Here is a 27426-nt window from a genome sequence, read left to right as displayed (position 1 = left end):
CCCTAGTGTGGAGTGTGAGGTTCCTCCAGGCTGTGTACCCCTCCCCTTCCTGCCTGCAGGGTCTCTGTGCCCTCCAGTGACTCCAAATCGGCCTGTTGACCCAACCCTCCAGGTCGCAAATGCCCCTCCCAACCTTTTGAGTGGGCCGTTCCCACAGCCCCTCACCCCAAGGGAGCTCAGCGGGATGGAGGAGAAAGGAGGACACAGAGGGTGTTTGGGGAGGGGCACAGTGCATCCCGACTCAGGACAGGCAGACATGCATTCAAGCTCTTGCAGATGGAATCACAGCTGGGGTGGCTGGGGGGTGGAGGGTGGGGGGTGGCTCAGTAGTCGCCTGGAATCCCAGCACACACCCCTCATGCAGGGAGGCATGTCTCCCAGCACAGAGCCTGGGGCTCGAAAATGCAGGTCTCCCCCCACCCCACCCCCGCCGTGCGAATCCCACCTGACCGCACATCCCCAGTCCGGGACCCCAGGGGAAGCCCCGAGGGCTGGCAGACCAGGAGACACCTGTCCGGAGGGCCCACCCACCCCCCAGCAATCCGAGGCCTCTGGGCCTACCTCGGGGCCTAGTGCCCCGCCCCCCGCCGCCCACGCGGGGCTCGGGGAGTGGCCCTGCGCTCACCACCGAAGCTTCCTCTGCTCGCCTTCGCTTGCAGACACCATCTTTGATGCTCTTTTTCCATCGTTTCAGTTGTCTTTAATGTTTTCCCTTGGCAGCCGAGCCCGAGGTGAACGGGGCCGGGGAGGCGCCAGCTGTCGGGCTGCTGCTCGGGCTGTGAGACCCACGCACCCAGCCTGGGGCTGCCGCTGTCAGCAGTTTCCTCTCGCGCTTTCCATTCATCACCAACCGCTTTCAGCAAACCCGCCATGGCCAGACGTGTGGCTGCACGCGGCCGGCGCCCTGGAGACCCCAGGCCCACGACCCAGCCCGCGCCGCCCCCTCCCCGCCCGGATGAGCCTGGAGACCCCAGCCCACGACCGCCCCCAACCGCCCCTGTCCCCAGGCTGCGCTGAGCAGCCCAAACGCTGAAGGTTAAGCCCCCAACACGGGACGTCCTCAGGACACCGGCAGGTGGCACCCTGAAGCTTGGGGGCTGGGGGTGCCAGCTTCCTGCAGGAGCCCCTTCCCCCCACCCAGGGCCAGGGCACTCCAAGGCCTGGGACAGGACAGGAGGAGAGGGGGTCTCAGGTAGGCCTACCAGAAATGCCCTTCCCGGACCCAGCCTGGGGCTCAGGCAGCCCCTCAGCTGCTTCCCGGACCCAGTCTGGGGCTTAGGCAGACCCTCAGCTGCCCCAGCATGGCCCTGCAGCCCTCGGGGGAGGGGCACACCCTTGGCAGTGGCCCTGCCCCCACCTTCTCCAGCACTTGCAGAGTGTGGTTGGTTCAAGCCTTCGAGAGAAGACAAGGTGGGCATGGAAGACAAGGTGGGCATGGGCTTGAGCCCAGCCCTCACCGCAGCCCCAGGGGCCTGAATGCACAGTCCACCTGCAAAGGGCAGAATGGGTGGGGGAGGGGAGAACAGAGAGTCCAGTATCCCTCACAAGCCTCAGCAGAAGGGGAAAGAAGCCACAACAAATGACAAATTGCTCAGGTGGAGAGACCCCCACAGGGGAAGAGGGGCAGCTGGGTGCCCCCCCCATCCGCCTGTGCTTCACTCTTCCCCACCCCTCCCCCCACCCTCTGTACTTCTTTCTCTCGCCCATCCCCCTTCTCGGTCCCCTACTCTGTCTCCCCCATCTTTCTCTCCCTCAGTCCCCCAGTCTCTCTCGGGCTCCCCTCCTATTTCCACCCACGTGGAGGAAGAGGAGGAGGAAGAGGGGGTGGGGCTGGGGCGTGTCGCTCCGTCCTGACCCGGGACAGTTTCCTTTCCACTCACACCTCTGCCAGAGCAGTGGAGGAGGAGACTGGCAAACGAGGCTGGCTGCGCTCTGGGCATGGGGACCCCACGGGCGCCCTGGCCGCTCGTCTGGGCCGTGCTGCAGCTGGGCTGGTGGCCAGGACGGCTCCTAGGTATGTGGGTCAGGGCTGGGTGGCACGGGATCAGGTCTCAGGGAAAGACCTCTGGCTCTTGGTCCCTGGCAGACAGACAGGGAGGGGGCTGTGCTGGGATCTGGCCTCATAGGCCCAGCACTGCCCCTGGCAGGGTGCTGTGTGACTTTGGGTGGGTGAAGTGCATCTCTGGGCTCCAGCTTCTTGCCTGCCCACCTCACTTGGCGGTGAGTCCAGCCCTCACCTATGAGCAGGCAAGAACATCCCAGCTGTTCCTCAGGGTCCTGTGGGACAGGCTTGCCCCTCTGTAGGATAAGGGCTGACCAGAGCACCAAACCTCAGCCCAGATGTCCCATATTTTCCAGGGATTGGGACCAGCGCCCCAGGGGACTGACTGTCTCTGTGAGGTCCCAGGCAGATGGCCAAGAGACATTTCTCTAATTATATCAGAAGAGTAACCATTCAAGTGGAGACTGTCCACTTCTGCAGCCCACCTGCTGTGGGCCTAGGTCTCTGGACGAGACTCTTGTGTGTATAGGGTCTGGGTATGGCTGCGAGCATCCACAGCAGGTTCTGGCAAGGGGGCCTGGCCCTTACCCCCCTTGCACAGATTATCTACCACTGGGGACCCCGGTCGAAGTCCATTGGTCGGGGAGAGGGGCCCAGCTGCCCTTGTCCTTGGCTACTGCACAGATGGGAACATTGAGGAAGGTGGATCCTTTGGATGGGTACAGGGTCTTTCCTCTGGACCTCATTGGGCTGGGAGGTGGCATGGCCCCCAGAAGGACCACGACGAGGTCCCACTGGGACTGCCCATCCTGGAGTCTTGGTGCACCTCTAGGGCCTGCTGGGCAATGGTGGGGTGCCAGCCGCCCTATGTTTCCTCCCCAGCCCAGCCTGGCTCTCCAGGAAGGCATATAGGCCACTCTCAAGATTAGCGGAGGAAACTCAGAGCTGAGGTCAGAGGCCCAAGGGCATGTGGCCAAAGGTGCCCCATTGGGGGGCCTTGCGGAGGAGCCCAGGCACAGAGGCAGAGGTGTGAGTATCACCCCAGGAGGGGGAATGGAGGCATAAATGTGGGCCTTGACTCAGCCCTGGAGGCCCACAACCCCCCGGGACCCCTTCCCCAAGCAGGGTAAGGTAAGAATGAGATACTGCAGCCGCTGTCCAGAGTCCAAGGCACCAGCTTGGGGCTCATTTTCCCCATCTCAGCCCTGAGCACACCACGTTGCCAACATCATATGTCGGGTCACCCTCTTCCCCTTCCACCAGACTCGGGCGCTCCTGGCTGCGGGGACATTTGAGTGCTATCTCTTTGCTTTCCTAATTTATTGCCCTTATTATTTGGATCATTCTCATGGATGTCTCCCCACCCCCCCATACCTCCTTACGTACATGTTTTTCTTCCATTTAATGGAATATCCTAAACTCAGTAGCTGGCTGGCCCAGATCCTAGTGAATGAGAGTAAGGAAGAGTACAGCTTTGGAACAGGACAGGCTTGAGTTCAAAGGAAGGCATGGCTGATGAGACCTTTGGCAAGTCACCTCATCTCACTGGGCAGCGGCATTCTTACCTGCGGCTGGGGACGCTAGTGTCTGCCTTGCGCTGAGAGTTCAAAAAGGTCAATTCTGAAAACTGCCTGCATAGCCCATGATCTCTTTTTTGAAGGCAGATTTGTTTTAGTTATTTTTCCAACTTAAAATTTTGAAAAATGTCTGAAACATACAGAAAAGTCACAAGAACGCAGTAGTGAACACCCGTTACTCCAAGTTTCCGATTGGCTGTATTGGCACCTTTGTGAATGGATTTGCTGGGGCTTCGGGGGGAAAAAAGTCAGCCCCTGGAGGCTTCAGCACCTGGAGGTTGTAGTCTGGCATTTCTGGAGGCCGGAAGTCCGAGACCAGGTGTGCATGGGGCCAATTCCCGCCGGGACCGTGAGGGAGGCTCCCTTCCAGGCTCCCCCAGCGCCTGGTGTTTGCCAGCAATCCTGGGGGCCTCAGCCTGTGGATGCAATAGCCCATCTGGCTCCAGCGTCATGTGGCGCTCCCCTCGTACGCTGGTGTCCAAATTTTCCCCTTCTTGTAAGGACACCAGCCATGTTGCATTAGGAACCCATGGGTTCTAGCTTATCTTAAGAAATTATGTCTGCGGGCACCTGGGTGGCTGAGTGGGTTAAAGCCTCTGCCTTCGGCTCCCGTCATGATCCCAGGGTCCTGGGATTGAGCCCCGCATCGGGCTCTCCGCTCAGCAGGGAGCCCGCTTCCTCCTCTCTCTCTCTGCCTGCCTCTCTGCCTACTTGTGATCTCTCTCCGTCAAATAAATAAATAAAAATCTTTTTTTAAAAAATTCTTAAAAAGCCATTAAAAAAAAGAAATTATGTCTGCAATAACCCTTTTTTTTTTTAGTAGTCTCCGTACCCAACATGGGTCTTGAACTCACGACCCTGAGGTGGAGAGTCGCAAGCTCTACCCACAAGCCAGCGCCCCTACCCTATTTCCAAATAAGGTCACAATGTGCCATGCTGAGGCTCAGGGCCGTGCCAGCAGGTGCACTGGGGGGCACGGCTCCGCTCATCTCACAGAGGTCAGACCTCTCTACTAACATTCCAGGGGCTCTCCCCCCGGGCCCTTCGTTCTGATGCTCCCTCTTGCTGGATTATCTTGCCCTGATGGGAGCCCAGTCAAGGGCCGCCTACCTCCCTGGATGTCACTGTCCTTGGTTTCTTCTGACTCTGGTCAAACGCCAGTTCTCTCTGTCACCACCACTGGCATTCTGGTTGGTTTTTTTCTTTTTTTCTTTTTTTTAACTCAGATCTCAATTTTATTTTAGATATGGAAGACTTAGAATTAGGAATATATTTTTTAAAGATTTTATTTATTGGGGCGGCTGGGTGGCTCAATCAGTTGAACATCTGCCTTTGGCTCAGGTCATGATCTCAGGTCCTGGGATCGAGCCCCACATCAGGTTCCCTGCTCAGCGGGGAGTCTGCTTCTCCCTCTGCCTCTTCCTTTGTGTGCTCTCCCTCTCTCTCTCTCTCTCAAATAAATAAATAAAATCTTTAACAAAAAAATATTTATTTGAGAGAGAGAGAGAGTGAGCACAAGCAGGGGGAACAGCAGAAGGAAAGGGAGAAGCAGACTCCCTGCTGGGCAGGGAGCCTGATATGGGGCTCGATCCCAGGACTCCAGGATCATGACCTTAGCCGAAGGCAGACGCTTAAGCAATTGAGCCACCCAGGCGCCTGAATTAGGAACATTTATATTAGTTGTAGGCGCACAGTGAAATGATTCGCTATTTGTACATATTACAAAATTTAACCAGTTAACACTTGTCATCACACAGAGTCACAAAATCTGTAAAGAGAACTTCCAGTATTCACTCTTCTAGGTACTTTGAAACGTGCGAGAAAGGATTATTAGCTACCGTCCCCATGTCTTACATCCCATCCCCGGGACTTACTCATTTTATAACTGCAAGTTTGTGTCTCTTGACCCCTTCATTCCTTCCACTGACACCCCACTCCCACCTCAGACGACTGCTAATCTGTTCCCTATATCCAGGAGCTAAGTTTTTGTTTAATTTTTTCTTTCTCTTTTTCTTTCTTTCTTTTTTTTTTTTTTTTAGTTTCCACGTATAAATGAGATCACACAGTATTCATCTTTCTCTGACTGACTTATTTTTTTTTCTTTTTTAAGATTTTATTTATTTATTTGACAGAGATAACAAGTAGGCAGAGAGGCAGGCGGGTGGGGGTGGGGAAGCAGGCTCCCTGCTGAGCAGAGAGCCCCAGTGCTATTTGGGACTTGATCCCAGGACCTCGAGATCACCAGGACTTGATCCCAGGAGCCCGAGATCACAATCTAAGCCAATGGCAGAGGCTCCAACCCACTGAGCCACCCAGGTGCCCGTGACTGACTTATTTCACTTAACGTAATGCCCTCCTTGTCCACCCATGTTGTCACAAATGGCAAGATCTCATTCTTATGGCTGCGTGATGTCCCATTGTGTGCGCAACCACACCTTTTTAACCACTCATCTGTGGACGGACACGCGGGCTGCTTTTGTACGTGGGTCTTGTAGATAATGCCGCAGGACATATGGCAGTGCATGTGGCTTTTTTCTAATTTGTGTTTTTGTTCTCTTTGGGTAAATACTCAGTAGTACAGTAGCTGGATCCTAGGGCAGCTCTATTAAGTTTCTAAGGACCCCTCGACGCTGTTCTCTGCGGTGGCTATGCCAGCTCCCATCTCCACCAACAGCGCACGAGGGTGCCTTTTTCTCATTGTTTCGTGTCTTTTTGAGTCTAGCCATTCTGACAGGTGTGAAGTGATATCTCATTGTGGTTTCCATTTGCATTTCCCTGACGATGAGGGATGGTGAGCGTCTTTCCTGGTGTCTGTCAGCCCTCTGGATGCCTTTGGACAACTGTCTATTTAGGTCCTCTGTGCATTCTTTAATCTGATTATTTGGGGATTTTTGCTATTGAGTTATGTGAGTTCTTTACGTGTTTTGGATATTAACCCTTCATCAGATAAATGATTTACAAGTATTTTCTCCCGTCCTGTAGGTTGCCTTTCCATCATGTTGATGGTTTCCTTTGCTGTGTGAAGGGTTTGAGTTTGGTGTAGTCCCCAATAAAAACTTGCTTGTTTTCCCTGCCGTGAACCCCCACGTGCCCCTGACGGGTCCCAGCAGGGTGGGTAGGTGCGTGTCATCTGGGTGCATCGGACACGTGTGGGACCTCAGGGACGTGTTGATCCTCCATGCGGCAAGTTCAGGGACCCCACGGCAAGGAAGTGAAGGCACCCTGTCCCCCTCCTGCCGAGTGAGAGACTCATGGGGGTTGTAGGAGCTAACCGTCCACGGGGTGACTCTTCCAGTACCATAGGCAGGTCTTGCATAAATCAACTGCTGCTGGATGCTAGATGAGAAAGTTGTGACCTCCAGGACAGCAGTGGGTGTGCCCCCTGCCACGCAGCCCGTCCCACCACGCTGGGCCCGACCCTGAGATCTCCCCGCCTGCGCACACGGCTCCCTCCTTGACCCATTCCCCAAAGAAAGGCCCTGGGGCCCCTTACCGATATTTTATTATCAAATATGAAATAAGTAGATGACACTTCAGTGTTTAAAGCCAAACAACACAAGATTCACAGGTGTTCCTACTGTAGGGACGGCCGTACTTAGTCGGGCTCTACTACCAGCGCTCCTCTGGGGAAGTTTGGGTTGACTTAGAGGTGTGTGTACACAGGGTCCCTGTCCCATCTGGCCGTCACACCTGCTCCCAGAAAGCAGCGAGCCCAGTGCCCACCGAGCCCCCCTCTCACCCCAGTGAGGTTTCAGCCCCGTGCTCCCACCGGCCTGCTTCCTCAGGTGTCCCTGAGCCCCCGTTCCAGGAAGCTCATCTTTCTCCATGTGGACAGGCTGCTGAGCACCCAGCCGGGATCCCCCCGTGGGCCTGCACCCCAGCCAAACCGTCAGAGCCCTCAACAGCCATGCACCTTGTGACTTTGGGGAGGTGGGTACTCCCTGGTCAGAATGGGCTCTGGGGCAGCTACAGGGTGAAGGGCTGCCCCTTTCCACACTCCCCACAGGGAAGACCACCCCGACATGTCTCAGGCCGGACCCATGGCTGCTGCTGCATCCAGGCTTTGGCGCTGACCATGCTGTGAGACCCCTGGGGGTGGGGATACAACAGGCACAGAGATGGGGGTGCCCTGGAGAGGGGTCCAAGGAGAAGCAAGGAAGCCATGGTGCCACCAAAGAGAATGGGGTCTGAAGGGCCACCAGGAGGGACCTGGGAGTCAGCAAAGCCTGAGCAGGACCAGGAGGCTGCCACATAGAGACCGAGGCAGAGGCTGGGCTAAGGGCCACCCAGTCTGCCCTCCTTGCCAAGTTCGGGTTCCCCGAGAGGTGCTGCAAAGAGCCAACCAACAGACAAGTGACCCAAGTGGTCACCAATTTGGGTGAGGGGTGGGGTAGTTGAGGGTCTGATCCAGAGTCCACTCAGGAGCCCAGGGGGAGGCCTGCCAGGGCGGGGGCGGGTGCTCTACAGGAGGGGAGGGGATGCTATGCACCTTGCGGAACCCCAAGGGCCACTCCTCAGAGGCCCAGATTCTGTCTGGAGGCCTCAGTGGGAGGGGGTTCCTGGTGGGCATTTGTCAGGAGGCAGGCGCAGGCACATCTCCAGTGGGACCAGGGGCACGTGGGGTTGGGCAGGAGACATGCAGAGTGAGGGTGGGGGAAGGCCCATGGACCCAGCAGCCCAGGCCAAGGCGGCAATGCCCCGGCCGACTTCGGCACCCCCACACCCCGATTGCCTGGTTACTCCCATGATGCTCTCTTTGTAAACGCGTGAGCTTCTCAAATACACGGGTAACGAAGACATGCGTCAGGACCGCCAGGGAGGTCCCACTGTGGTGGGTTGGCTGTGAGTGGGTGGGACACGCAATGACAAATAGGAAAGGGGTTTAGCATGGTCCCCCGTGGGTGGGGGGTCTCCTCTGGGAAAGCCGGGCTGGGGGCCATGGGCAGATGCCCAGCCCCCAGGGCAGTGGGCCTCTCGTCTTTGCAGTGTTTGGGAGCTGAGCGGTATGGGACGTGTAGGGGGGCCAGGAAATGACCTCACTGGACCACGTCTTGGGTCTGGGTATTCCCTCCCGGGTGAGGAAGCCAAGGCCTGGAGCAGTGTGGCAGTGGCCCGGAGGAGCCCCAGGCTTCCAGGCAAGGTCCCCTGGCCGGGGTCAGGGCAGCCAGAGGCAGACCCGGAGCTGGGTCCCGACAGAGCAGCTTGAGACCTGGTGCATCCTCCATCTGCGCCTTGGTCCCCGTGTGTCTATCAGGAATCACAGCACAGCCTCCCTGGTGAGCCAGCTACGGAGAATGGAAGGCTTAGCACGTATGGGCTTGTCTGTGGCTCCTACCCTGGGACCCTGGGAGACTCTGACCTGTTCCTGTGTCACCTTGACTCTCTGTGGGGTGCTGCTGTCCTGTGGCCTGGGCCAGATGGGAGGGGCTTCTGCCAAGTGTGGGGGGGGGATGGTCACACACACTCACGCAGACACGTGTGCATGTGGTGGTGAGGCAGGCACCGGTGGAAGGAGGCGTGAGCCCCTCCAAGGATGTGGGGGTATCCCCGGGGCCAGGGCCTGGCAATCAGCTGTTCTTGCAAGAAGAGTGTGGGCCAGAGTCCAGGACCATCAGGGGCCTCCATTTCTATCCATATCAGGGATAATGGCCCAGCTGCTCAGAACTCCAGTCCCTTGAGTCATGTCAGAAGGCAGAAGGCAGACCCCATCCCAGCTCTGAGCTTGTCCCGCAATGGGCCGAAGGCTGGACCCTGAGCCTGCCGGATGCTGAGCTTTCCAAGGGAGGCCCCCACCAGCCAGCCCAGCATCCTGGCCCGGCCCTGCCCCCCTCAGGGCACACAGGACCAGGCTAGCACGATGAGCCAGGGACCCAGGATGGTGGAGCTAGGAACATGACAGTTAGGCCTGCAGGGAGGACCTGAAACCCCACCGTTTGGGGGAGAAATAGGAGATCTAGGGGTCAGAGCCAGAACACAGCCCAGGCCTCGGGTCCCAGTACCGTCAAACCCCACCCCACCATGGAGTTGCCTGGTGAGACGTGAGCACCACATCCCTGGGGGCGTGCAAGAAGTTGCAAGGCGGGGCGCCTGGGTGGCTCAGTGGTTTGGGCTGCTGCCTTCGGCTCGGGTCATGATCTCAGGGTCCTGGGATCGAGCCCCGCATCGGGCTCCCTGCTCCGCAGGAAGCCTGCTTCCCTCTCTCTCTCTCTCTCTCTCTCTGCCTGCCTCTCTGCCTACTTGTGATCTCTGTCTGTCAAATAAATAAATAAAATCTTAAAAAAAAAAAAAAAAGAAGTTGCAAGGCTTGGAGGCAGAGGCCCTGTAGCTGGGGGAGTTGGGGGGAAGGATCTGGGCCGCCGTACTCACGCCCCTCCCTCACTGGCTTCTGGTCCTCCCCCACAGATTCCCCCGACAGGCCCTGGACCCCCCTCACCTTCTCCCCGGCACAGCTCACTGTGCACGAGGGGGACAACGCTACCTTCACCTGCAGCCTCTCCAGCGTCCCCAAGAGCTTTGTGCTCAACTGGTACCGTATGAGCCCCCGCAACCAGACAGACAAGCTGGTCGCCTTCCAGGAGGATCACGTCCAGCCTGGCCCGGACAGACGCTTCCACATCACGCGGCTGCCCAGCGGCCGGGATTTCCACCTGAGCATCGCAGCTGCCAGGCCTAATGACAGCGGCACCTATCTGTGCGGGGCCATCTACCTGCCCCCCAACACGCAGATCAACGAAAGCCCCCGTGCGGAGCTCACCGTGAAGGGTGCGGCCTCAAGCCCAAGATGGGGGTGTGCAGTGGGCAGGGCCTCCCCGGCTCCACGAGCAGCTCTGTCCACACCCAGGCCCGCAGGGACAAACGGCATCAGCCATCAACCTCTGGGATGGGACACACCCCCAGACCCTCTGCCCTTGGCGGGAGGGCACAGCCTGAGGGAGGGCAGCAGGTGGCTGGCACCTCTCAGGATGCAGCAAAGCTCAGGTTCAGCAGAGGTGTGGGCAGGGCGGGGTCGGGGGCAAGACTGGCTAGTGCAAGACCAGGGGCCGGACCCTTGGACATGGAGAGCGGAGGGGAGGGCCCTGAGTCCCCGTCCTGGCTTCCCTCCTGCGACCCCCTCCCTGAGTCCCTTCTCTAAGCCCCCTTCCTGTGTCCCCCTCCCTGAGTCCCCTCCTTGAATCCCCATTACTAAGTCCCCTCTGTGAATCTCTCTCATTTTGCCTTTCCAGAGAGAATCCTGGAGCCCCCCACGGAGAGCCCCAGTCCCCCACCCAGACTCCCTGGCCAGTTACAGGGGTTGGTCATTGGCATCACAGGTGTGCTGGTGGGGGTCCTACTCCTGCTGCTGCTGACCTGGGTCCTGGCCACTGCCTTCCCAAGGGCCACTCGAGGTAAGGCCCCGCCAAGCCCCACTGTTGTTACTACCCCAGTCTCCTGAAGCCCCTCCCCCCAGCCACAACCACTCCTCCCCACCCACAGTGAGCACTTCTCATGGAGGGGCTGGGGCTGAAGTGGGCCTCCCAGGTTCTGGGGTCCCCCCTCTCCTATACACTTGCTCTAAGGAGGGGTCTGAGGGGAGTGGGGTGGAGCAGGTTGTGGCCAAGGTTACACAGAAAGGCAAGCAACAGCCCCCCCACCCAGGCTGAGCCATCTATGCTGGGAACACAGGGCCCTCCCAAACCTCAGGCCACACCACAGCCCACAGGACACTGAAAGGATTTCTCACAGCTGCTGGGCTCTGCCCTTGACAACCACAGACACCAGGGTGGTTGCTGTGAGCCCCCCAGTCACCCCCTGCACACATCCTGACCTCCTGGTTGTCCTAGACAGCTTGGACTCAGTCACTCTGATGACCACGTCTGGGGCTGGAAGGAGGCACCCAGAGGGGACCCAGCCTGGGGATCAGCTCCTTCGAAGGCCCGGTCCTGGTATCCTGGGCCAGGGGGCACCCCAGGGATCATGTGGCTGAATGGGAGGCCCCGTGGGGTCCCAGACAAAGCCCCCTGAAGCTGTGTGGTCTCCGACAGAGAGACACTGGCTGCTGCGTTGCTGATCAGGCGTCCGCTGTGCGCGGGGGGCTGGTGCCTGCATGTTTCCCCGTGGGGGGGTTGTGGCCAGAGATGGCAGGTTCCCGTGGCAGGAGTATGGGGACTGGAAGCCAGAGGGCCTGTATGGCCGCCACCCAGCACAACTCCCGGTCCACATGGGACCTGTGGCTCTCCACTTGATGATCAGGGACACGGGGTCCTTGCGTGGGGGGTAGGGTTAGCCAGACCATCGGGCAGGGGAGAGGACATTCGGTCACCCTCGTGGGAGCCCCTGGGGAGGAAGGGCCCTGCTACAAAGCCCCCAGCCCCACCACCTGCAGGAGCGTGGGGTGTCCCGGGCCTCCTCACTCCATATGTGCTTCTCTGTAGGTACCTGTGCCTGTGGGAGCGAGGACGAGCCCCTGGTGAGTTCCTTCCCTTTGTGGCCCCGGGGGATGGGGGTCCGCAGGCTCAGGAGCACCCCTGTCTCCAGCCTTGTCACGGGATCTGAGCACAGGGACACCAGACCCTAGCAAGGGTCCGAGAGCCTAAGCCCTGCCCCGGCCCCTGGTGGGCACGCGTGCACCTGCCTGTCCACCACCACAGACCACTAACACCTCCCTCTTTCTCTCCCCAAAGAAGGAGGGCCCCTGTGCAGCGCCTGTGTTCACCGTAGACTATGGAGAGCTAGACTTCCAGTGGCGAGAGAAGACGCCGGAGCCCCCCGCTCCCTGCATCCCTGAACAGACGGAGTATGCCACAATTGTCTTCCCCAACATGCCGGGATCCCCAGGCCGCAGGGCCTCAGCCAATAGCCCTCAGGGACCCCAGCCTCTGAGCCCCGAACACGGACCCTGCCCCTGGCCCCTCTGACCAGCGGCTTCCTCGGGCGGCCTGCATCCCTCAGACCCTCCACTGGGAGCCCAGGTGGGAGCCTTCCCTGAAGGAGTGTGCAGTGGGGAGGAGGTGGGGAGACGCCCCAGGACTGAGCCCCGTGATGGTGACCAGCCTTGCCTGCGCCAGCCCTGCTCAACTCCTCTTGTACAACCTGGGGGTGGGAGGTGTCCCTGTCACCTGCTGTGGTCAGGAAAGGAGACCACCCAGGATTGAAGGCCCAGCTGCCTGAGCCAGTCACTTTCTGGTTGTGCTGCACTGGGCCTCCCACCAGTGTCTCCCCGCGGGGGAGGGCTGGTCTAGTGCCGTTGCCTCCAGAGGGTCAGGCTGCCCGAATCTCCATGGCCCCCCACCGCCTCCCAGGGGAGCCTGCTGCCAGGACACGGGAGCACAAGGACCCTGGTTGGAGACTCTGCCTTGGAGTGGCCCACTGACGTGCCCCCTTGTGCACCCAGAGGGCTCCGCGCAGGGGGTGGGGACCTTGTGCTCCTCCAGGCCTGGGAGGGAGCTCCTGGCAAGGCAGAGTGGGGGTCCACGGGCCACCCCCAGGCACGGCCCCACCCACCAAGCAGCCCCAAGGTGGCGGGGTAGCAAGGAAAAGAACAGGCAGAGCTAGAGTCACCCCCTCAGAGGCCACACCTGGGGACCCTCCCCGGGAATCTCCCTCTGGTTGGCAACCACACACGGTGCTATTTAAAGGGGCCTCGCCCAGCAGGCAGGTCTGCTGCGGCGCAGCCCGGTCCGTGGCTGCCTGGGTGTCAGGGACTCGGGAGCACATGTCCTGTCTTGCGTTCCACAAACACTTCAGAGCCCCTCACCCTATTCTATTATATTATAATTAAATAATGACAGAAGTTCTAAGAAAAGCCCAAGTTCTCTCCTGCTTTTGTGGTGGGAGGGGAGGGGGTGAGTTTCTGCCCAAAGATGGAGGACCCAGCCAGCCCTCCCCAGGCCCTCATCCTCACTGCCCCAGAGACTCCCCAAGGCCTCTCATCTCTGCTCCCCCCACATGCATGTCCCACAGCCTCCATAGGGTGAGATCCCTACAGTTCAGGGTGCCATGGGGCATTACCCTCCAGGAAGCCTGTCTCCAGACTTCCTCAGCCTGGCACGGCTCCCCCTGACCTGAGAGTCCCTCCCAGGCAGCACCAGGGCCCTGGGCGGTGGGCATGCAGGTGGACTGCACAGGTGGAGAGAGGGTGCAGCATCGGTAGAGAAAGAGCCCTTCCCACTCACAAAGGAGCATCTGTCCATCTTCCGGAAGAAGATACAGCCCCGCTGTGAGGAGACCTGAGTTCTCGTCCCAAACTTGCCCCTTCCCAGGGCACCCTGTCCAAACCCTCAGGGGCCGTCCGTGCACAAAGTTCCCCCCAGGTCCTCTGCACGCACACCCTGGCTTGCCGCACAGGGGTCCTGTCCTACTGCGCCAGGGTCCTGGCCAGTGCTGTGCAGGACGTAGATGCACCTCGCCCAGGACAAGGCAAGGAGGCCGCCTTGCTCTGAGGGTGCCAGGCGGAGTCACACATGGAGGGACACTGCTGGGGAGTCTGCGGGCTGTGCAGGCTTGAGAGTCTGAAGAAACCAGTAGCTTCCATGGAAAGACAAGGACAGTAGTGAGAAAATGTCACACATCTAAAACTAACCCCCAGAAACACTTGGCTTTCATATTTTCAAACAATAAGCAGTCAGAAGAAAAAGTGGCCAAGATCTTCTATTGACAACAGCAACAGAGATCAAATGCCCGAGGCATCGGTTTTATGAGAAATGTGTGACCCCACAGGACAGCTTGGGTGCAAGGGCGGAACACCCCCGTGGCAGGAACACTTGGCGCCGTTCAGAGGCGACGTTAACCGTAGTGGTAACACGGTCCCAATAGAAGCCCACATCTCTGCAACTGAGAAGTTCACACGGAGAAACAAACAAGCAGGCAAGAGCCAAGGAAACCGAGAAAAGAAAGTGAAAGACAGCAGCTTTATCAGACGTGCAACTATCGACGGACGGTGGCACACACACCAGAGGACGGCCGTTAGGGGACAAAGACAGAGGCAGTGGTAAGTGGTGTTTATAGCACGAATAAAAAGTATCAGGCAAACTCCCTCCTCCTGCCTTGCACTTGCACGCATCCCAAATGTAAGTGTAAAATAGAAACCCTGAGGCTGGAAGGCAGGGGTGAGTTCCTCGCCCTAGAGCAGAAGACCTTCCTGATGCTGGCTAGAATTCACAGTGTCATGAAAGAGAAGATGGAGACATTTCCATTCTACAAATTGGAGGAAATGCTTTAATGTGGCAAAGAGAAGTGTCAAAGCAAACTAAGGGAAAGTATTGATAATATTACACAAAAGGTTAATACTCCAATTAGATAAAGATCATCTAAAACACGGAAAGGGCGAGGTCAAAGGAACAGTGGGAAAGTGGAGAGAAGCTATGATGAGGCACTTCCCAGCTATGCACACGCGCATGTACACATGCACATGTATACACACATGCACGTGTACATGCATGCACAAATGTATGTACATGCACACGTACACATACACATGAATGAGCACACATACATGTGCACACTTGTACGACACAACCATACTCATGGGCACGCACGTGTGCATATACTCACATGTACACAAACGTGTGTACTCAGATGCACACATACCACACAAACCACAAACACTATACATATGTGCACTCCATGTATGGATGTACACATCCCTTCAGCAACAAAAGCTGTTCCATTCACTTAGGAAAATGCAGACTATAGGGAGCCTGTCCGCAGGCAACACTGAACCATCCTCCACATCACTGGCGAGGATTCAGGGACGAAGGCCCCTAGAGCACCGGAGTGTGGCGGGCGGGATGGCCACACTGGAGAACTTACACTAGCCAGGCGTTAGCCAAGCATTTGCCGTTTGACCCACAAATCCCACCTGTGAAATAACGCCCGGGGGTGAGCCAGGTGCCCGGGAGGTCCCAGGGCAGGTGGCCGGAGCAGGAGGGCCCGACACAGGCTCTGAGTGAAGAGAGTCCCTGGGACCTCGGCCCATGCTAGTCAGTGTGGGGTATGGGCAACTCACTGCCCCTGCAAGGAACCAAGTTGGCGTCCCATCAAAAGACCAGGGAGCACTTTGAGCATAAAAAAATACCAAAATTAAAAGTAAAAATCAAATTAACACATTTTGAATATGTTTTTAAACAAATGAGTTCATTATCTTAAAAAAAAAAAAAAAAAAGACAAAACACACACAGCAGAGAGGGCAGGAAGCAGTGGCCTCGCCAAGCCACCGGCCGGGCCACCCACTGGCAGCAGCGATGAGAAGCCAGCCAGCCAGGCACAGTCAGCACTTTGCTGCTCACCTTCCCGGAACACGGCCTCTGCAGCCCGCCTCCACTCACTTTTTCCATCCCCTGCTCTGCCCCAGCCCCATGTGTCAACGACCCAGGCTGGGGCATCTCGCCCACCCCCACCCACGCCCACCCAGCAGGTCCCTCCCTGCCAGCCCCGAGCATCTCACTGGCGGTGGTGGCAGGAACAGGGAGGGGGGGTGAGCCTGGGCTTTTCAAATGAGGCCCGAGGCAGGGAACCCAGAGCATAAGGCATGTGGCCGCCCTCACAGCCAGGGCCCACCTGAGCCCTGCACTTGGAGCCCCTCTGCCCAGGAGGACGAGCCCTCCCACGACCTGGGCTACCCTTTCCTGGTCTACAGAGCTGGAGCCAAGAGCTGGCCACCTTCAGTGAGGAATCCAAGGTCAAGCTGGACACACAATTTCCCCTGGGGTCACATCCCCTGTTAATGGGGTACAATGTTGTAACTGATGATTTCAACGGCGATACAGAATTATCAACCGAAGCCATGGCTCACTCAGGGCTTCATCTCGGTGTCACACACCCTGAGGTTTGGACAAATGCACAGTGACACGTCCCCACCATGAGAGCATCACATAACGTCATCCCACGGCCCTAGGAGTCCTCTACACCCCACCTGTTTATCCCTCCTCCCCACAAACTCTGGCAACCACCCGTCTCTTGTCATATGGGGTCACAGGGCACACTTCCACTCAGTGGTACACAGTTCAGGGTTCTCCATGTCTTCTCTGTCTGGACGGACCACAGCTTGTCCGCTCATCTTCCAAAGGACATCCGGATTTCTTGCAAGGTCCGGCAATGACGAATGAAGTCACTATGCACACCCATGTGCAGGTTTCTGTGTGGACATGAGTTTCCAGTTCATCTGGATAAGCACCAATGACCACAACTGCCACATCCTATTATAAGAGGTGGTTGTTGATAAGAAACCACCAAATTGTTCCTGGTGGCTACCCTGTCCCGCCCTCTGCCCGAGGGAGGGACAGTCCTGCCGGGACGTCCCCACCCTCGCCAGCAGGTGGTGCTGGCAGCGCTCCAGATCCTGCCCATTCTGCTAAGCGAGCCGCAGGACCCTCCCCTGACACAGGATATGGAGCATTTTTCCATACTCTCAGTTGCCAAAATACACAAACAACTCTTAAACTCAACAGTGAGAAGACAAACAGCCCAACTGAAAAAGAGGCAAAGCTCTAAACAGACACTCACCAAAAAAAGTACCACCACTTTGGAAGACTGGAGAGACAGCTTCCCACACAGGAATCTACCCAGTAAACCAGCACAGATGGTCCTGAGACTCCCGGCAGAATTCACGGGGAAGCTGGGCCACCCAAAACTCTCCTCTCCTAGTGTGCAGACTTTCAGTGAGGGATTTGGGGTCTTTAATAGGGTTTTTCCTATTTTCTATTTCTTCTTTAATAAGTTGTATTTTTCCAGGAATTGTGCATCTTGTCTAAATTTTTAAGTGTATTGGCATAAAAAGGTTCCTAATATCTTCTTGAACATCTGGAGGAGCCCCGCACACCCTCTCCCATTCCTGATGCGGCTTATTCACAGTTCTCTTTTCCTATCACCAGTCTCAACAAGATTATCAGCTTAATCAGTTTTCTAAAAACCTGGCTTTGGCTCTCTTTATTCCCTCTACCGTATGATTTTTCAATGATTTTTCAAACCCTCTAGGTTTGCTCATGATTGTTCTCTTCCTTGTCCTCCCCCTTGGATTCAGTTTCCTGCCCCCACTACGGTGGGGCGGCGGCGGCCCTCGCTTCAGCCCCTCTCGCACAGTGCGTGCAGTGTTCACGTAATTAATTTCAGACTCTTTCCTCACTTTCACCAGACCTGCTTCTTTGGGCCAGGAGCAATTCAGAATCATGTTTCTCAATTTTCAGAAATCTTCACAAGGAAGACTTCCTTTCCATTCGCATTTATTTCTAGCTCAGTTTCACGGTAATTGTCAATCCTTCAAAGTCTTATAGAGACTTGAATTCATGATCCAGCATGATGTCAGTTTTTACACGTGGGTGTATTTGAACAGGTGTAAACAGGTGTATTTGAACGCGGTTATCTCCTGCTGGGTTCTCTGTGTGTCCATTTAGTAAGGTCTGCCCATCAGCCTGACCATATCTTTTGTATCCTCACTGACTTTGTCCGTTTGCTCTATCGGTCTAAAATTTTCCACTACAACTATGGCTCTATTTTCTCCTCTAGGTCTGTCTGCTTTTGCGTCATATTTCAAAGCACAGTGTTAGAGACATACAAATGGGTCTGGCGAGAGGGCCCATCAGGAAGGCCGGCAGCGCTCCTGAGGCTTACCCCCGAGGCTGCGAGGTTTGGGGCCCGCCGGCATATTCTGCAGGACCTCAGCGAGGGAGAACATGCAGAAGGAGATCTCCTCGTAGGAGACCCTGGCCCCACTCTCATACAGACAAGCAAAGGTCAGGGCTCCCTTGAGGGTGGGACCGATGGAGGCCAGGTCAGAGTAGCCACTGGGGCCCTCGTAGATCACCCAGGGCTCCGTCCAGCTGTGGGGGTCCAGGGGGGACCGGCTCAAATGGATTCCCATGTGCAGCCGAGCCCTGCGTCCCACCGGGTGGGAATACAGGAGCCAGGTGGGGCTCTGAGACAGGGTAGCAGGGAGCCAAGGGAGTCTTGGGGCCCAGGGGCCCCTGGTCCCACTGAGCCCAGGCCCCAGGCCAGGCTCCTGAGGGCTGGACCTACATCCCTCCATCCCGCTGAGCCCTTGGTCCCCTTGGGTGTCTGTAATACCCTCCTCTGAGGGTTGCCGGACTCTGGGACAGAGGCGTGGGGACTGGGGGTGGTTCCTGGCATCTGCCGACCATCTCTCAACCCTTAGAGAGTGGAGCGGGCCAGGGAAGCCCAGGATGCTACCTTGGCAGCCCCAGGAGGTCTCAGCCAGTGCCGGCACGAGCTCCCCAGGCAGGAAGGAAGCACCCTCATCTGTACTGAATGCCTGCACGCGGCTGCCCAGGGGACTCCGGGCGTTGCAGTAGAGGAGGCCACCCGCCTGCCCACCATCCAGCGCAGCCAGCTGGCACTCGCCCGAGCGAAGGTTGGGCACAAGGCCTCCACGATGCCAGGTGCGACCGTGGTCGTCGCTGTAGAAGGTGAAGGCATGGGGGCTGGTCCTGCAGATCCTGCCGAAGCATTCCCTCCGGTCCACGCGGTAGGTGTAGGCCGGCACCAGGAGGCGGCCGGAACGCAGCTGGATGCCGTGGCCAGGGCCAACGGCAAATGTGGCCCAGTCTGTGGAGGAGAGGGGCTGCCGGCCATCCCAGCCAGGAGACGGCCGTGGCCGCAGCCTGGCACCACCACCCACCCCAGGGAGTTGGGGAGGATCCACAGCCAGTGCCTCAGATTAAGGGACAGCTCATGAGGAAGCCCCCACCGACCGTGTCCCTGCCCTCCACTCCTGCTGGCCGCTCCAGATCGTCAGGGGCCAGACAAGCCTCTCTCCAGCATCAGCAGGAGCCAGGAGCCAGGAGCCCAGGCAGGCTACTTGGCTAAGTTCTCAGCTTGTGAGCAGGTAGCCAGTCCCGGAGTGTGGATGGGCAGTCAACAACAGTGCTGTCCAGACAGCGGGGCAGCCAAGGGCAGGGGCTATGCAGACCTTTAGGGTGGGGTCGAGCCCTGGGCCTGAATCCCATGGAATGGGTTCCACAGGAGCAGATCGCTCTCTAGACCAGCTCTGTGTGTCCTGTCCAAGCCTCAGAACCTGCCACACCTCTCAGCTTAGAGCCTATCTACAAGTGTCAGGGTGACCCCTAGGTCAGTGTCCCCATGGCAGGGTTGGGGTGGTCTCAGAGGGCAGTTGGTGGTCAGGCCTTTAAGGAAGGGGCAGAAGGAGTGGAGGAAAAGCTTTAGGGTCAGGCAACATGCACAGACCTGATCCCTAGGCTGGACATCCCCGGGTTAGAAGGCAGAGGGCAAGTGGTAAAGGAGGTGAGGCAGCAGTGGAGTTGGGAGGAGGGAGGGAACTCAGCGCTCAGACAGAGACAGTCTCAGTTAGATGAGCCTGCTCTCCAGGCCTAGGGAGGTAACCAGCCCCCATCTCTAGGACTGAGGGGTTCAGGGGAGGGGGTGGCAGCCCCAGGAAACAGTGGGAGTGGTCCTTAGGCTGGGAGCCATTGTAGGTAGCCCCCTGACCTGCAGCTGGACCCTTCCCCCGCCCCCCATCGTTTGGACCCCCAACCCAGTGTGGACCCCCCAGACCACTGTGCAGACACCTCCCCATGAGACCCCACCCGCCACTCTGTGGGCCCCCTAGCCCAGTGCAGACAAGCCCAGGTGCATCCCACCCTGCTCCCCACCACCCTATGAACATCACAGCCCCCTACCCACACCCCACCTACCCTGCTCTGCGCCGCCCACCGCCTCCTCCGTGAGGTCCCTGGCCGCGCCCCAGCTGCGCCCCGCGTCCCGGCTGGTCACGCAGCAAAGGCGAGCAGCATTCCTGCCAGTGGCAATCTGTGTGGCCTCGGGTGTGCGGCCCCGCACCGCGATGAAGAAGAGGAAGATGGTAGCCGTGTGGGCATCATGCACAGGGCAGGGGTTCATGGACCGGTGCTCCTCCAAGGCCGCCGTCGCCAGCACGCGCACGGCACCCCACTGCCCGGCGGAGGGAGGGAGGAAGGGAGGGCAGGCCGCCTCAGTTTACCTGTGCGCAGGGCGGTGCCCTGCCCGAGTCCTGCCCGCCATAGGTGCCCGACACTCACCCTCACGGAGCTCCCGGCCAGCGTACCGCTCCTTTGCACCAGGCGGTGGGCATGGGCATCATCAGGGCTGAGCCGCTGCTCTGCAAAGGCCAGAAGGGTGGGCACAGGGGGCACAGACAGCAGCGCGGGCACACGGTACGTCAGGCCACTCCTCTCGCGCTGGAAGAGCACAGTCCGCTCGGGGACACGTGGGGCCCCCATGTTCTGGGGGGCACAAGCCGGGGTTCAGTTTCCCCAAATAAGGGTCCCACGACCACAGGCAGCAGGGAGACACAAACAGACACACCAGATACACAGAAAATGAAACAAGGAGAGACTTAAACACTGAACAGAGGCACACACAGACGCACGCGCATTCACCACGGCCCTGGGAGACAGAAAGACTCTTGCATTCCACACACTCAGACACAGGCTTCTTGGAGAAGGCTCCCCAGCTGCTGCCCCCACCCTTCTCAGACCTGGGGGGCTCTGGGATTCTCGGGAGTGGCCAGGATGGATGGGGGTGGGGTGGGGGGAGTGGCCTGCTGAAGGCTGTGGGGGGTGCCAGTGGGTGTCCTGCTGAGAAGGGGCCTGAAGTCCAAGTCCAAGCAGGATGTCTGCAGGTGCAGGGAACCAGCCACCCTGCTCCTTGGGCTCCTGAGCCAAGCTGGGAGTTATGGGAGGTCCAGCAGAGCCACCCCACCCGCAGGGTGCACCAAATGGCTCCCACATGTGCCTCAAGGGAGTTAGAGGCTGTGCAGGCTGGAGGGGCAGTGAGCAGGACCCTGAGGAGGCCAAAGAGGTCACCGCCCTGCTGTCCTACACCACCCCCTCCTGGCAGAAAGGGGGCCCAGCCAGCTCCAGCCTGCACTGGGGGTACCCTTGGGAAGAAGTTGCTCCCCACAATGACAGGAGGAAGATCTGCACCCGCCATGTCTGAGGCCCGACAAGCGGCTGCTCACAGAGGTGGGAAGCCAGGCTGGGGAGGGTGTGCCAAGCCTGGGAGCTTCCTGGAGCAAAGGCTAAGAGAGGAGGGGAGAAGGCAGAGAGGAGGCCACATTCCAGGCACCAGGCAGACCCTGGCTGGAAGGACCCGGGGAGGGACTCAGCAAGGACAAAGAGGGCTGTCCTCGCTGCAGTCCTGTTCCCAACTTCTCCTGTCCCTGCGTCCGGCGCCCTGCACCCCCCGGCTCCCTGACCTTGGCCGGTCACCTGGCCCCCCTTACCACAAGCTGGGGCTCCTGTAGGGGGGCGGGGGAATGACCAAGGGCAGCCTTTCTGCAAGTAGCCTTCCTCCTGGAAGTGTGCTCCCAAGTGAGGCCATGAAGGGGTATATCTGGTGTGCACCAGGGGTCTGCAATCTCCCAGAGGGGGGTTTCTTTCTCTGATTTACACAAAGGCAACCATGGGCTGACCCGGCCCCCCACACGGATGCAAGTGAGGGAACACGGTCGGGATCCGGGGCCGGCAGGCAGAGCCGGACTTGGAGCAGCCAGAGCCCACAGCCAGATGCTGGTCAGCGCTCCGCACCAAGGGGAAGAGAGAGTGGGAGGAGGGGGAGAGCACGAAGCCCCATATCCCACTTGGTAGCTCCGCTCTCAGAGGGTCAAGCCGCTGCACACAGGGCATGGCCCGGACACATCTGAGGAGAAGGGATGGAAAAGGGTTGACCCGTGACAGGAAGAACACCCTAAACAAGAGTGGCCTCGCTCAGACGCATGGGAGGTCGCGCTGGCTGGCTCAGCCAGCGGCCCCAAAGCACAGACACCTCACCTCAGCCCACCTCTGCCCAAGGCCACCTGCTCCTGAAAGGCTCTCATGGGCAGCGCCGTGGCCTGCTCCATCACCCGTTGAGCCCAGCAGGCCCCCTGCCAATCTCAGGCCTGGGGGCTGTGAGAGCAACTTCCTGTATCTGGAAGCCCCTGGGCCCCACGCCCACTCTGCCTTCAACGGGCAATTGTGCCCCAGCAGGAAGCAGGTGTCAGTGGCACGTGTCCCTCCAGGCTGAATGGACACAAGGGCACATTCTCTGCACTTGGCTTCCTCCACTGGGCCAGAGACCACCTGGACTGTGAGGTTGCCCAGAACCGCTGCTCACTCTGCTGCCTGCCCAAGCAGGATGAGGGCATCCCACGCTGTCCTTGCCTAGGCCCCAGGTCTCTGCAGAGCCCCAAAGTCCTGGAGAGAACCTCTCAATCTAAGAGGCAAAGCAGAGCCTCGTGGGCAACTGGACCAGTTTGGCCAAATCGTTAGGGTCCAGGGATTTGGCTTGACCAGGATAGGACGGCTGTGTCCCAACATCTTGTCAGGGCTTCTGGACAGCCCAGGTCCCCACCCACACCCCCAGAGGAGCACAGCCCCTGTCCTCCGGCAGGATCCCAGCCTGCCGCAGGGCACTTAAAAGCACGCGTATGAAGAGCAAAGGGCTTTGCATACAAGTTGGGCAGGGGGTCCCCAGGTCTGTCACTTCGGGAAGGGTCTCAAGTCTGACCTGAGTGACCTGTGCCAGGTGAGGGGCCAGAACTCAGATGCAAAGCTCGGGCCTCGTGGAGCAGGGCCCACACACCCGTCAGCTTCCACAGGCCGGGTCAGGCCCCCAGCTCTGAGCCCCAGCCCAGTGTACCTCTCCCAGCCTCTTAATCAATCCCTGGGCCCTTGGGCACCCCTGCCGCTTGGACCAGGCAGTGATCCCAGGCGGGGCATCCGTGAAGAGCATCTGGCCAGTCAGCCTTCCATGCACAGACCCTGCCCTCGGCCCAAGGAAGGGCGGCCAGGAGGACGGAGGAGCCTATTTCTGGCCCTCAGGGGCTGGGGTTCAGGTGAGCGGGGAGGGAACTCACCAGGCACCACGGGGAGGCTGCAGAACGGCTGTGGGGCAACGGCAGGAGTGCCTGCTTCTCCAACCCAGGGAGCAGGGTGGAGACAAGGGCTGGCCGGCTGTGTGGGCCAAAGCCGGAGCTGGCAGGGTCCCAGGGCTGCGTCAGGACCCAGGCTCAGACCCCCCACCCCCACCAGCTGTGTGGCTTTAGTGCGGTGAGGAGAGGGGTGGTGCCGGGCCACACTGGGGAAGGCCCGACCAGGGCCACACAGGGCTCCTCTGTCCACCCTGCAGTGCTTGGATCTGGGGGCTCACCATCCCACAAGGCTGTGCGGGGGCAGCCTGCAGCTAGGGGCATACAGATCTCCCTGTCCCCAAGCCTCCTCCAGAGACAGCCTCCCACAAAAACCCCAGTGAGCCATCAGACTCTCGGTGAGGTTCTGCGACCTTCCCACCACAGCCTGGATGCCAGCCCCTTTGGCTCTCCCTCGGCTCTGGCCTATGTCCATGCTAGGCAGCCAGCGCAGCCTGGGGGTGGGGCAGCACCGCACCCCCTTCCTAGCACCAGCCGCCTTGGCAGTGCTCCTGCCAGCTTTCACCGATGACCACAGCCTGGTGACCACTGTCCAGGCCAGCGCCTCCGGGGAGCCCTCAGCATCCCAGCCCGATCAGTGAAGAGGACCTTCCCCCTCAGGGGTTCCCTGGGCCCCACCTGCACAGCAGGACCCTGCACAATAGACCCCAAGACCTGACCTTTACTGTCCACCTGCTTGTACCCACTGACCTTCATCCCACGTTTTTCCTGAAGCTCTTCTTTCCAGCTGATCTCTAACTCAGGCCAAAACCCGACAGGTAAAGCATCCTGTAAAGGATGCTGAAACTGCCCCCCACCTGCTGCCCCCCAACCTTGGGCAATAACAATTGCCTGGACCACCCGGGCCAGTGGGAGCTCAGCCCCTGACTCACGGACTCACGCCTGCGCACATGGACTGCAGAGTGGCCGACTGATACCCTGACCTCATTATGACACTAAGACCTCTGCCCAAGGAGGAGCACTAGTCCTTCCTCAAGGGGCAGGCATGACCTTGTGCCCACCTCTACATATAGTGACAAGGCTCCTCTGAGGATTCATCCTAACCCTAAACACAAGGACTCCATCCACCCTTGCTCAGGGAGTCACGGCTCTGGAACGTATTCCCTGGGATCTCCTTATTTGGAGCAAATAAAGTTTCCTTTGTGCGACAGCTTACCTGGTGCAGTTTCCACGTGTGACTCATTGAGGAGAGAACTCAGGTCCACTCAGTTACGAGAGGACTTCAAAGGGAAAACAGGGCTCTGGGAAAATGAAGACGTCCTATGCTGTCCATGGGGAGATGACAAACTTGCCATGTCTTCAGGTCCCCGGGGGAGCTGGGGAGGGGACAGAGGGAAGCCCAAGGCTCTCTGCCACAGAAGGAAAAGGGGAGACTGGGGGAAGGGGTCAGCACTGATGTGGGAAACAAGGGTAAAAGACAAATTAAATTTCCTCATACCTACAGCCCACTGAGAAGTCCTTGAAACGGGCAGAGTGACCTTCCCCGGGGAGCTCGGCTGCCTCCCTGTGGACACCTTCCTAAGGGCACAGGCAATCTTAGCCTGACCCCAGGATCCTGTGAGTCTACTTTAACTATAGAAATTCCTTTGGAAACTTCCTTTATCACTACCCCCCAAGATACATGTTGGCCATCAACCCCAGGCAGACGACCCACCGATTACATCTGGAGGGTCTTATGACTGAGTTTTTACTAAACAGTAATAAATGACCTTTCCCAGCAATAGTTATCCCTCGGGATCCTGGAAACCTCGTTGCCAAAATACCTGGGAGGCTTATGCCCCCACCCAACTGTACAGTATATAATGGGCCCCTCCTCAGAACCCCAGAGCAACTCTTCCCAACCATGGATCCCGTCCCCGTGCTTTAATAAAACCACCTTTTGGCACCAAAGACATCTCAAGGATTCTTTCTTAGCTGTTCACTCCAGACCCCAATGCTTCCACATCAAGTACCATCTCCCCATCTCTCAGGGCCTCTCTGAATCCACCTCCCTTCCCCTGTCCCCCACGTCTGGGCCTGGTGCTGGGTCCCCTGCTGAGCCCCCATGACCCCACACCACCAATGTGAAGCCCCCGTGTCCAGCTGGGCTGTCGAAGCAGGGTGCCCACTGGGGCCCTGGAAGGAGGCAGCCCAAACACAGGCTTCGTTCCCTCTACTTGGGGATTTGAGGTTTGGGTGTGTTTGCTTGTTTTTTCATTTTAACAACACCAAAGAATGCTTAATAAATAACTTATCATTTGAAAAGCTTTTATTCATAGAGGCTTTCAACAATACGGTGAAAAAAAATTTAAGTAAGCTATTAGTAATCTTCCCTGTCTACTGATGTCAGGGCTAGCTGTGTTTCATATATTACAATCACCTTTCCTCTATAAACAGGATAAGAGATCCGTGGGGTTTGTTTTCTGTTGGCAGTATAGCTGACACACGACATTCTGTGAATTTCAGGTCAGAACACAGCGATCTGACAAGTAGGTGTGTGACAAAAAGCCTCAACTCGGCCAGCAGTCACCATCGTCCGCACACCAGACCACTGCACAGTGACAGACTGCATCCTCTCCCCTGTCCACCGTCCTTATTTCTGCCTTCCTAAACTGAAAGTTTGTATCTCTAACCCTACTCCCCCATCCTCCCCACCCTCTTAATGTTCTAATGAGACACCAACATTTTTAAATATAGAGATTTCACTTAAAAATCTGTATTTCTAGCTTTTCTTGAAAAATCAGAAGGAAGGTCTGGCTCCTGGGCGTCCTCGGTCCTCTGGGGCCATCACACACCCTCCTGGGCTGCCTGCCCCCACCCCCCCCAACTCCAGCATCACCAAGGCTCCAAAATCCCCCCACCTTAGGGGAGTTTCTGCAGACCCTGTGCTCCCAACGCTATCATTTTAGCAGCTGCAAACAACTTGATTTGAAACTTCCCTTCTGAAGGGAGTTCCTTTGCTGGCTGTTTTCCAAGCTGTCTCTTCCAATCTGCATATACTTCACTTTGAATAAATAACCCTGAAATTCCTTCCAAAGAGACAGAACTGATTTGTGTTTCCTCCAGCCATGAAGGCAAAAGCAAACACCCTTGGATTTCTACTGGAACTTCGTGGTCCCGATCCGCGTGCCGCTGAGAACAGACCCCCTTCTGGGGCGGCAGGGACAGAAGCGGCCACCTGTCTCCCTTACCCCACGCTGGCAGGCTGGCCGGGCTGACCCATGCAGGGGGCTCTGTGGCTCAGGGGGGCCCGCCTGATGCTCAGGGCACCACATTTGCCTGGATACTTCCTTCCAACCAGGGCCATATTTTCATTTCTTTCTTTGGCTGTAGCTTCTTACTGATAACGCTGACCCTCCTTCAGCCTCTCCATTATCCGCCTAATGGCTCTTCTGCATCTGACTGCTTTCTTCGCTGTCCCTCAGGCCAGGCCTCCACGATCTCCTCTGGGTGGAGGACGACAATCCTCGGGGTGGTGTCCCTGCCACCCCTGATTCCGCCCTGCCCGTTCTGTTCTTTTCTGTCTCGGTGTAGTGCTTTGAAAGTCACGTTTTCAGTTTCCAATATCCTCTTTTCCTTTCAAAATCTCGACAATATGTCCTCTAATCTCACTGAAGATTCATTCTTCTTAAAATTTCCCTCCATGAAACTGGTGTCCCAGGGAGCTGTCTCTTCTGATTGCTGGCAGGTTCCTTGACAGGTAGATCCCCGAGAAGGGTGGCCATGCCCATACATGGAGCCCCTCCTCAGGTGCCCCGGCCAAGCTCCTGGGGTCGTCAGGCCCGAGAACCTTATGAGGAAGGAGGATGGACCCGGTGCCAGGCAGATGGGCCAGCTGAGCCTTTAGGCTTCACATGTAAGAGCAGCTCTGTTCCGTGAGTGCCCCAGACCCCCCACTTTCCTCAGGACGCGGAGTCTACAGCACTGGTGTGCACCCCACTCTAACCTCTGGGCCCCCAGGCACCAGGGGGCCC

The 27426-nt window shown here is 58.0% G+C and overlaps 2 protein-coding genes across 3 annotated transcripts; one reads left to right on the top strand and one right to left on the bottom strand.

Moving 5' to 3' along the window:
• The first annotated feature begins 1804 nt into the window (after positions 1-1804).
• PDCD1 (programmed cell death 1) lies at positions 1805-13378 on the top strand. Of its 2 annotated transcripts, none has more exons than XM_032355499.1 (5): positions 1805-2014; positions 9982-10341; positions 10803-10964; positions 11991-12025; positions 12243-13378. In XM_032355499.1, the coding sequence occupies exons 1-5, from the start codon at positions 1939-1941 to the stop codon at positions 12471-12473; spliced, it is 864 nt and encodes a 287-aa protein (XP_032211390.1). In that variant the 5' UTR covers positions 1805-1938; the 3' UTR covers positions 12474-13378. The 2 variants fall into 2 exon arrangements, with proteins under 2 accessions (XP_032211390.1, XP_032211389.1); XM_032355498.1 differs by having other exon boundaries at positions 1817-2014; positions 12240-13377.
• A 2300-nt stretch (positions 13379-15678) lies between these two features.
• NEU4 (neuraminidase 4) lies at positions 15679-23536 on the bottom strand. The gene is made up of 4 exons (XM_032355497.1): positions 23402-23536; positions 20583-20786; positions 20220-20475; positions 15679-19113 (listed from the first exon to the last, which is right to left on the bottom strand). The coding sequence occupies exons 2-4, from the start codon at positions 20781-20783 to the stop codon at positions 18131-18133; spliced, it is 1440 nt and encodes a 479-aa protein (XP_032211388.1). The 5' UTR covers positions 20784-20786; positions 23402-23536; the 3' UTR covers positions 15679-18130.
• Positions 23537-27426: the final 3890 nt, after the last annotated feature.

This window comes from Mustela erminea, chromosome 8 (genome assembly GCF_009829155.1).
Source record: "Mustela erminea isolate mMusErm1 chromosome 8, mMusErm1.Pri, whole genome shotgun sequence".
Taxonomy (NCBI): Eukaryota; Metazoa; Chordata; class Mammalia; order Carnivora; family Mustelidae; genus Mustela; species Mustela erminea.
This window is presented reverse-complemented; position numbering and strand designations above follow the sequence as displayed.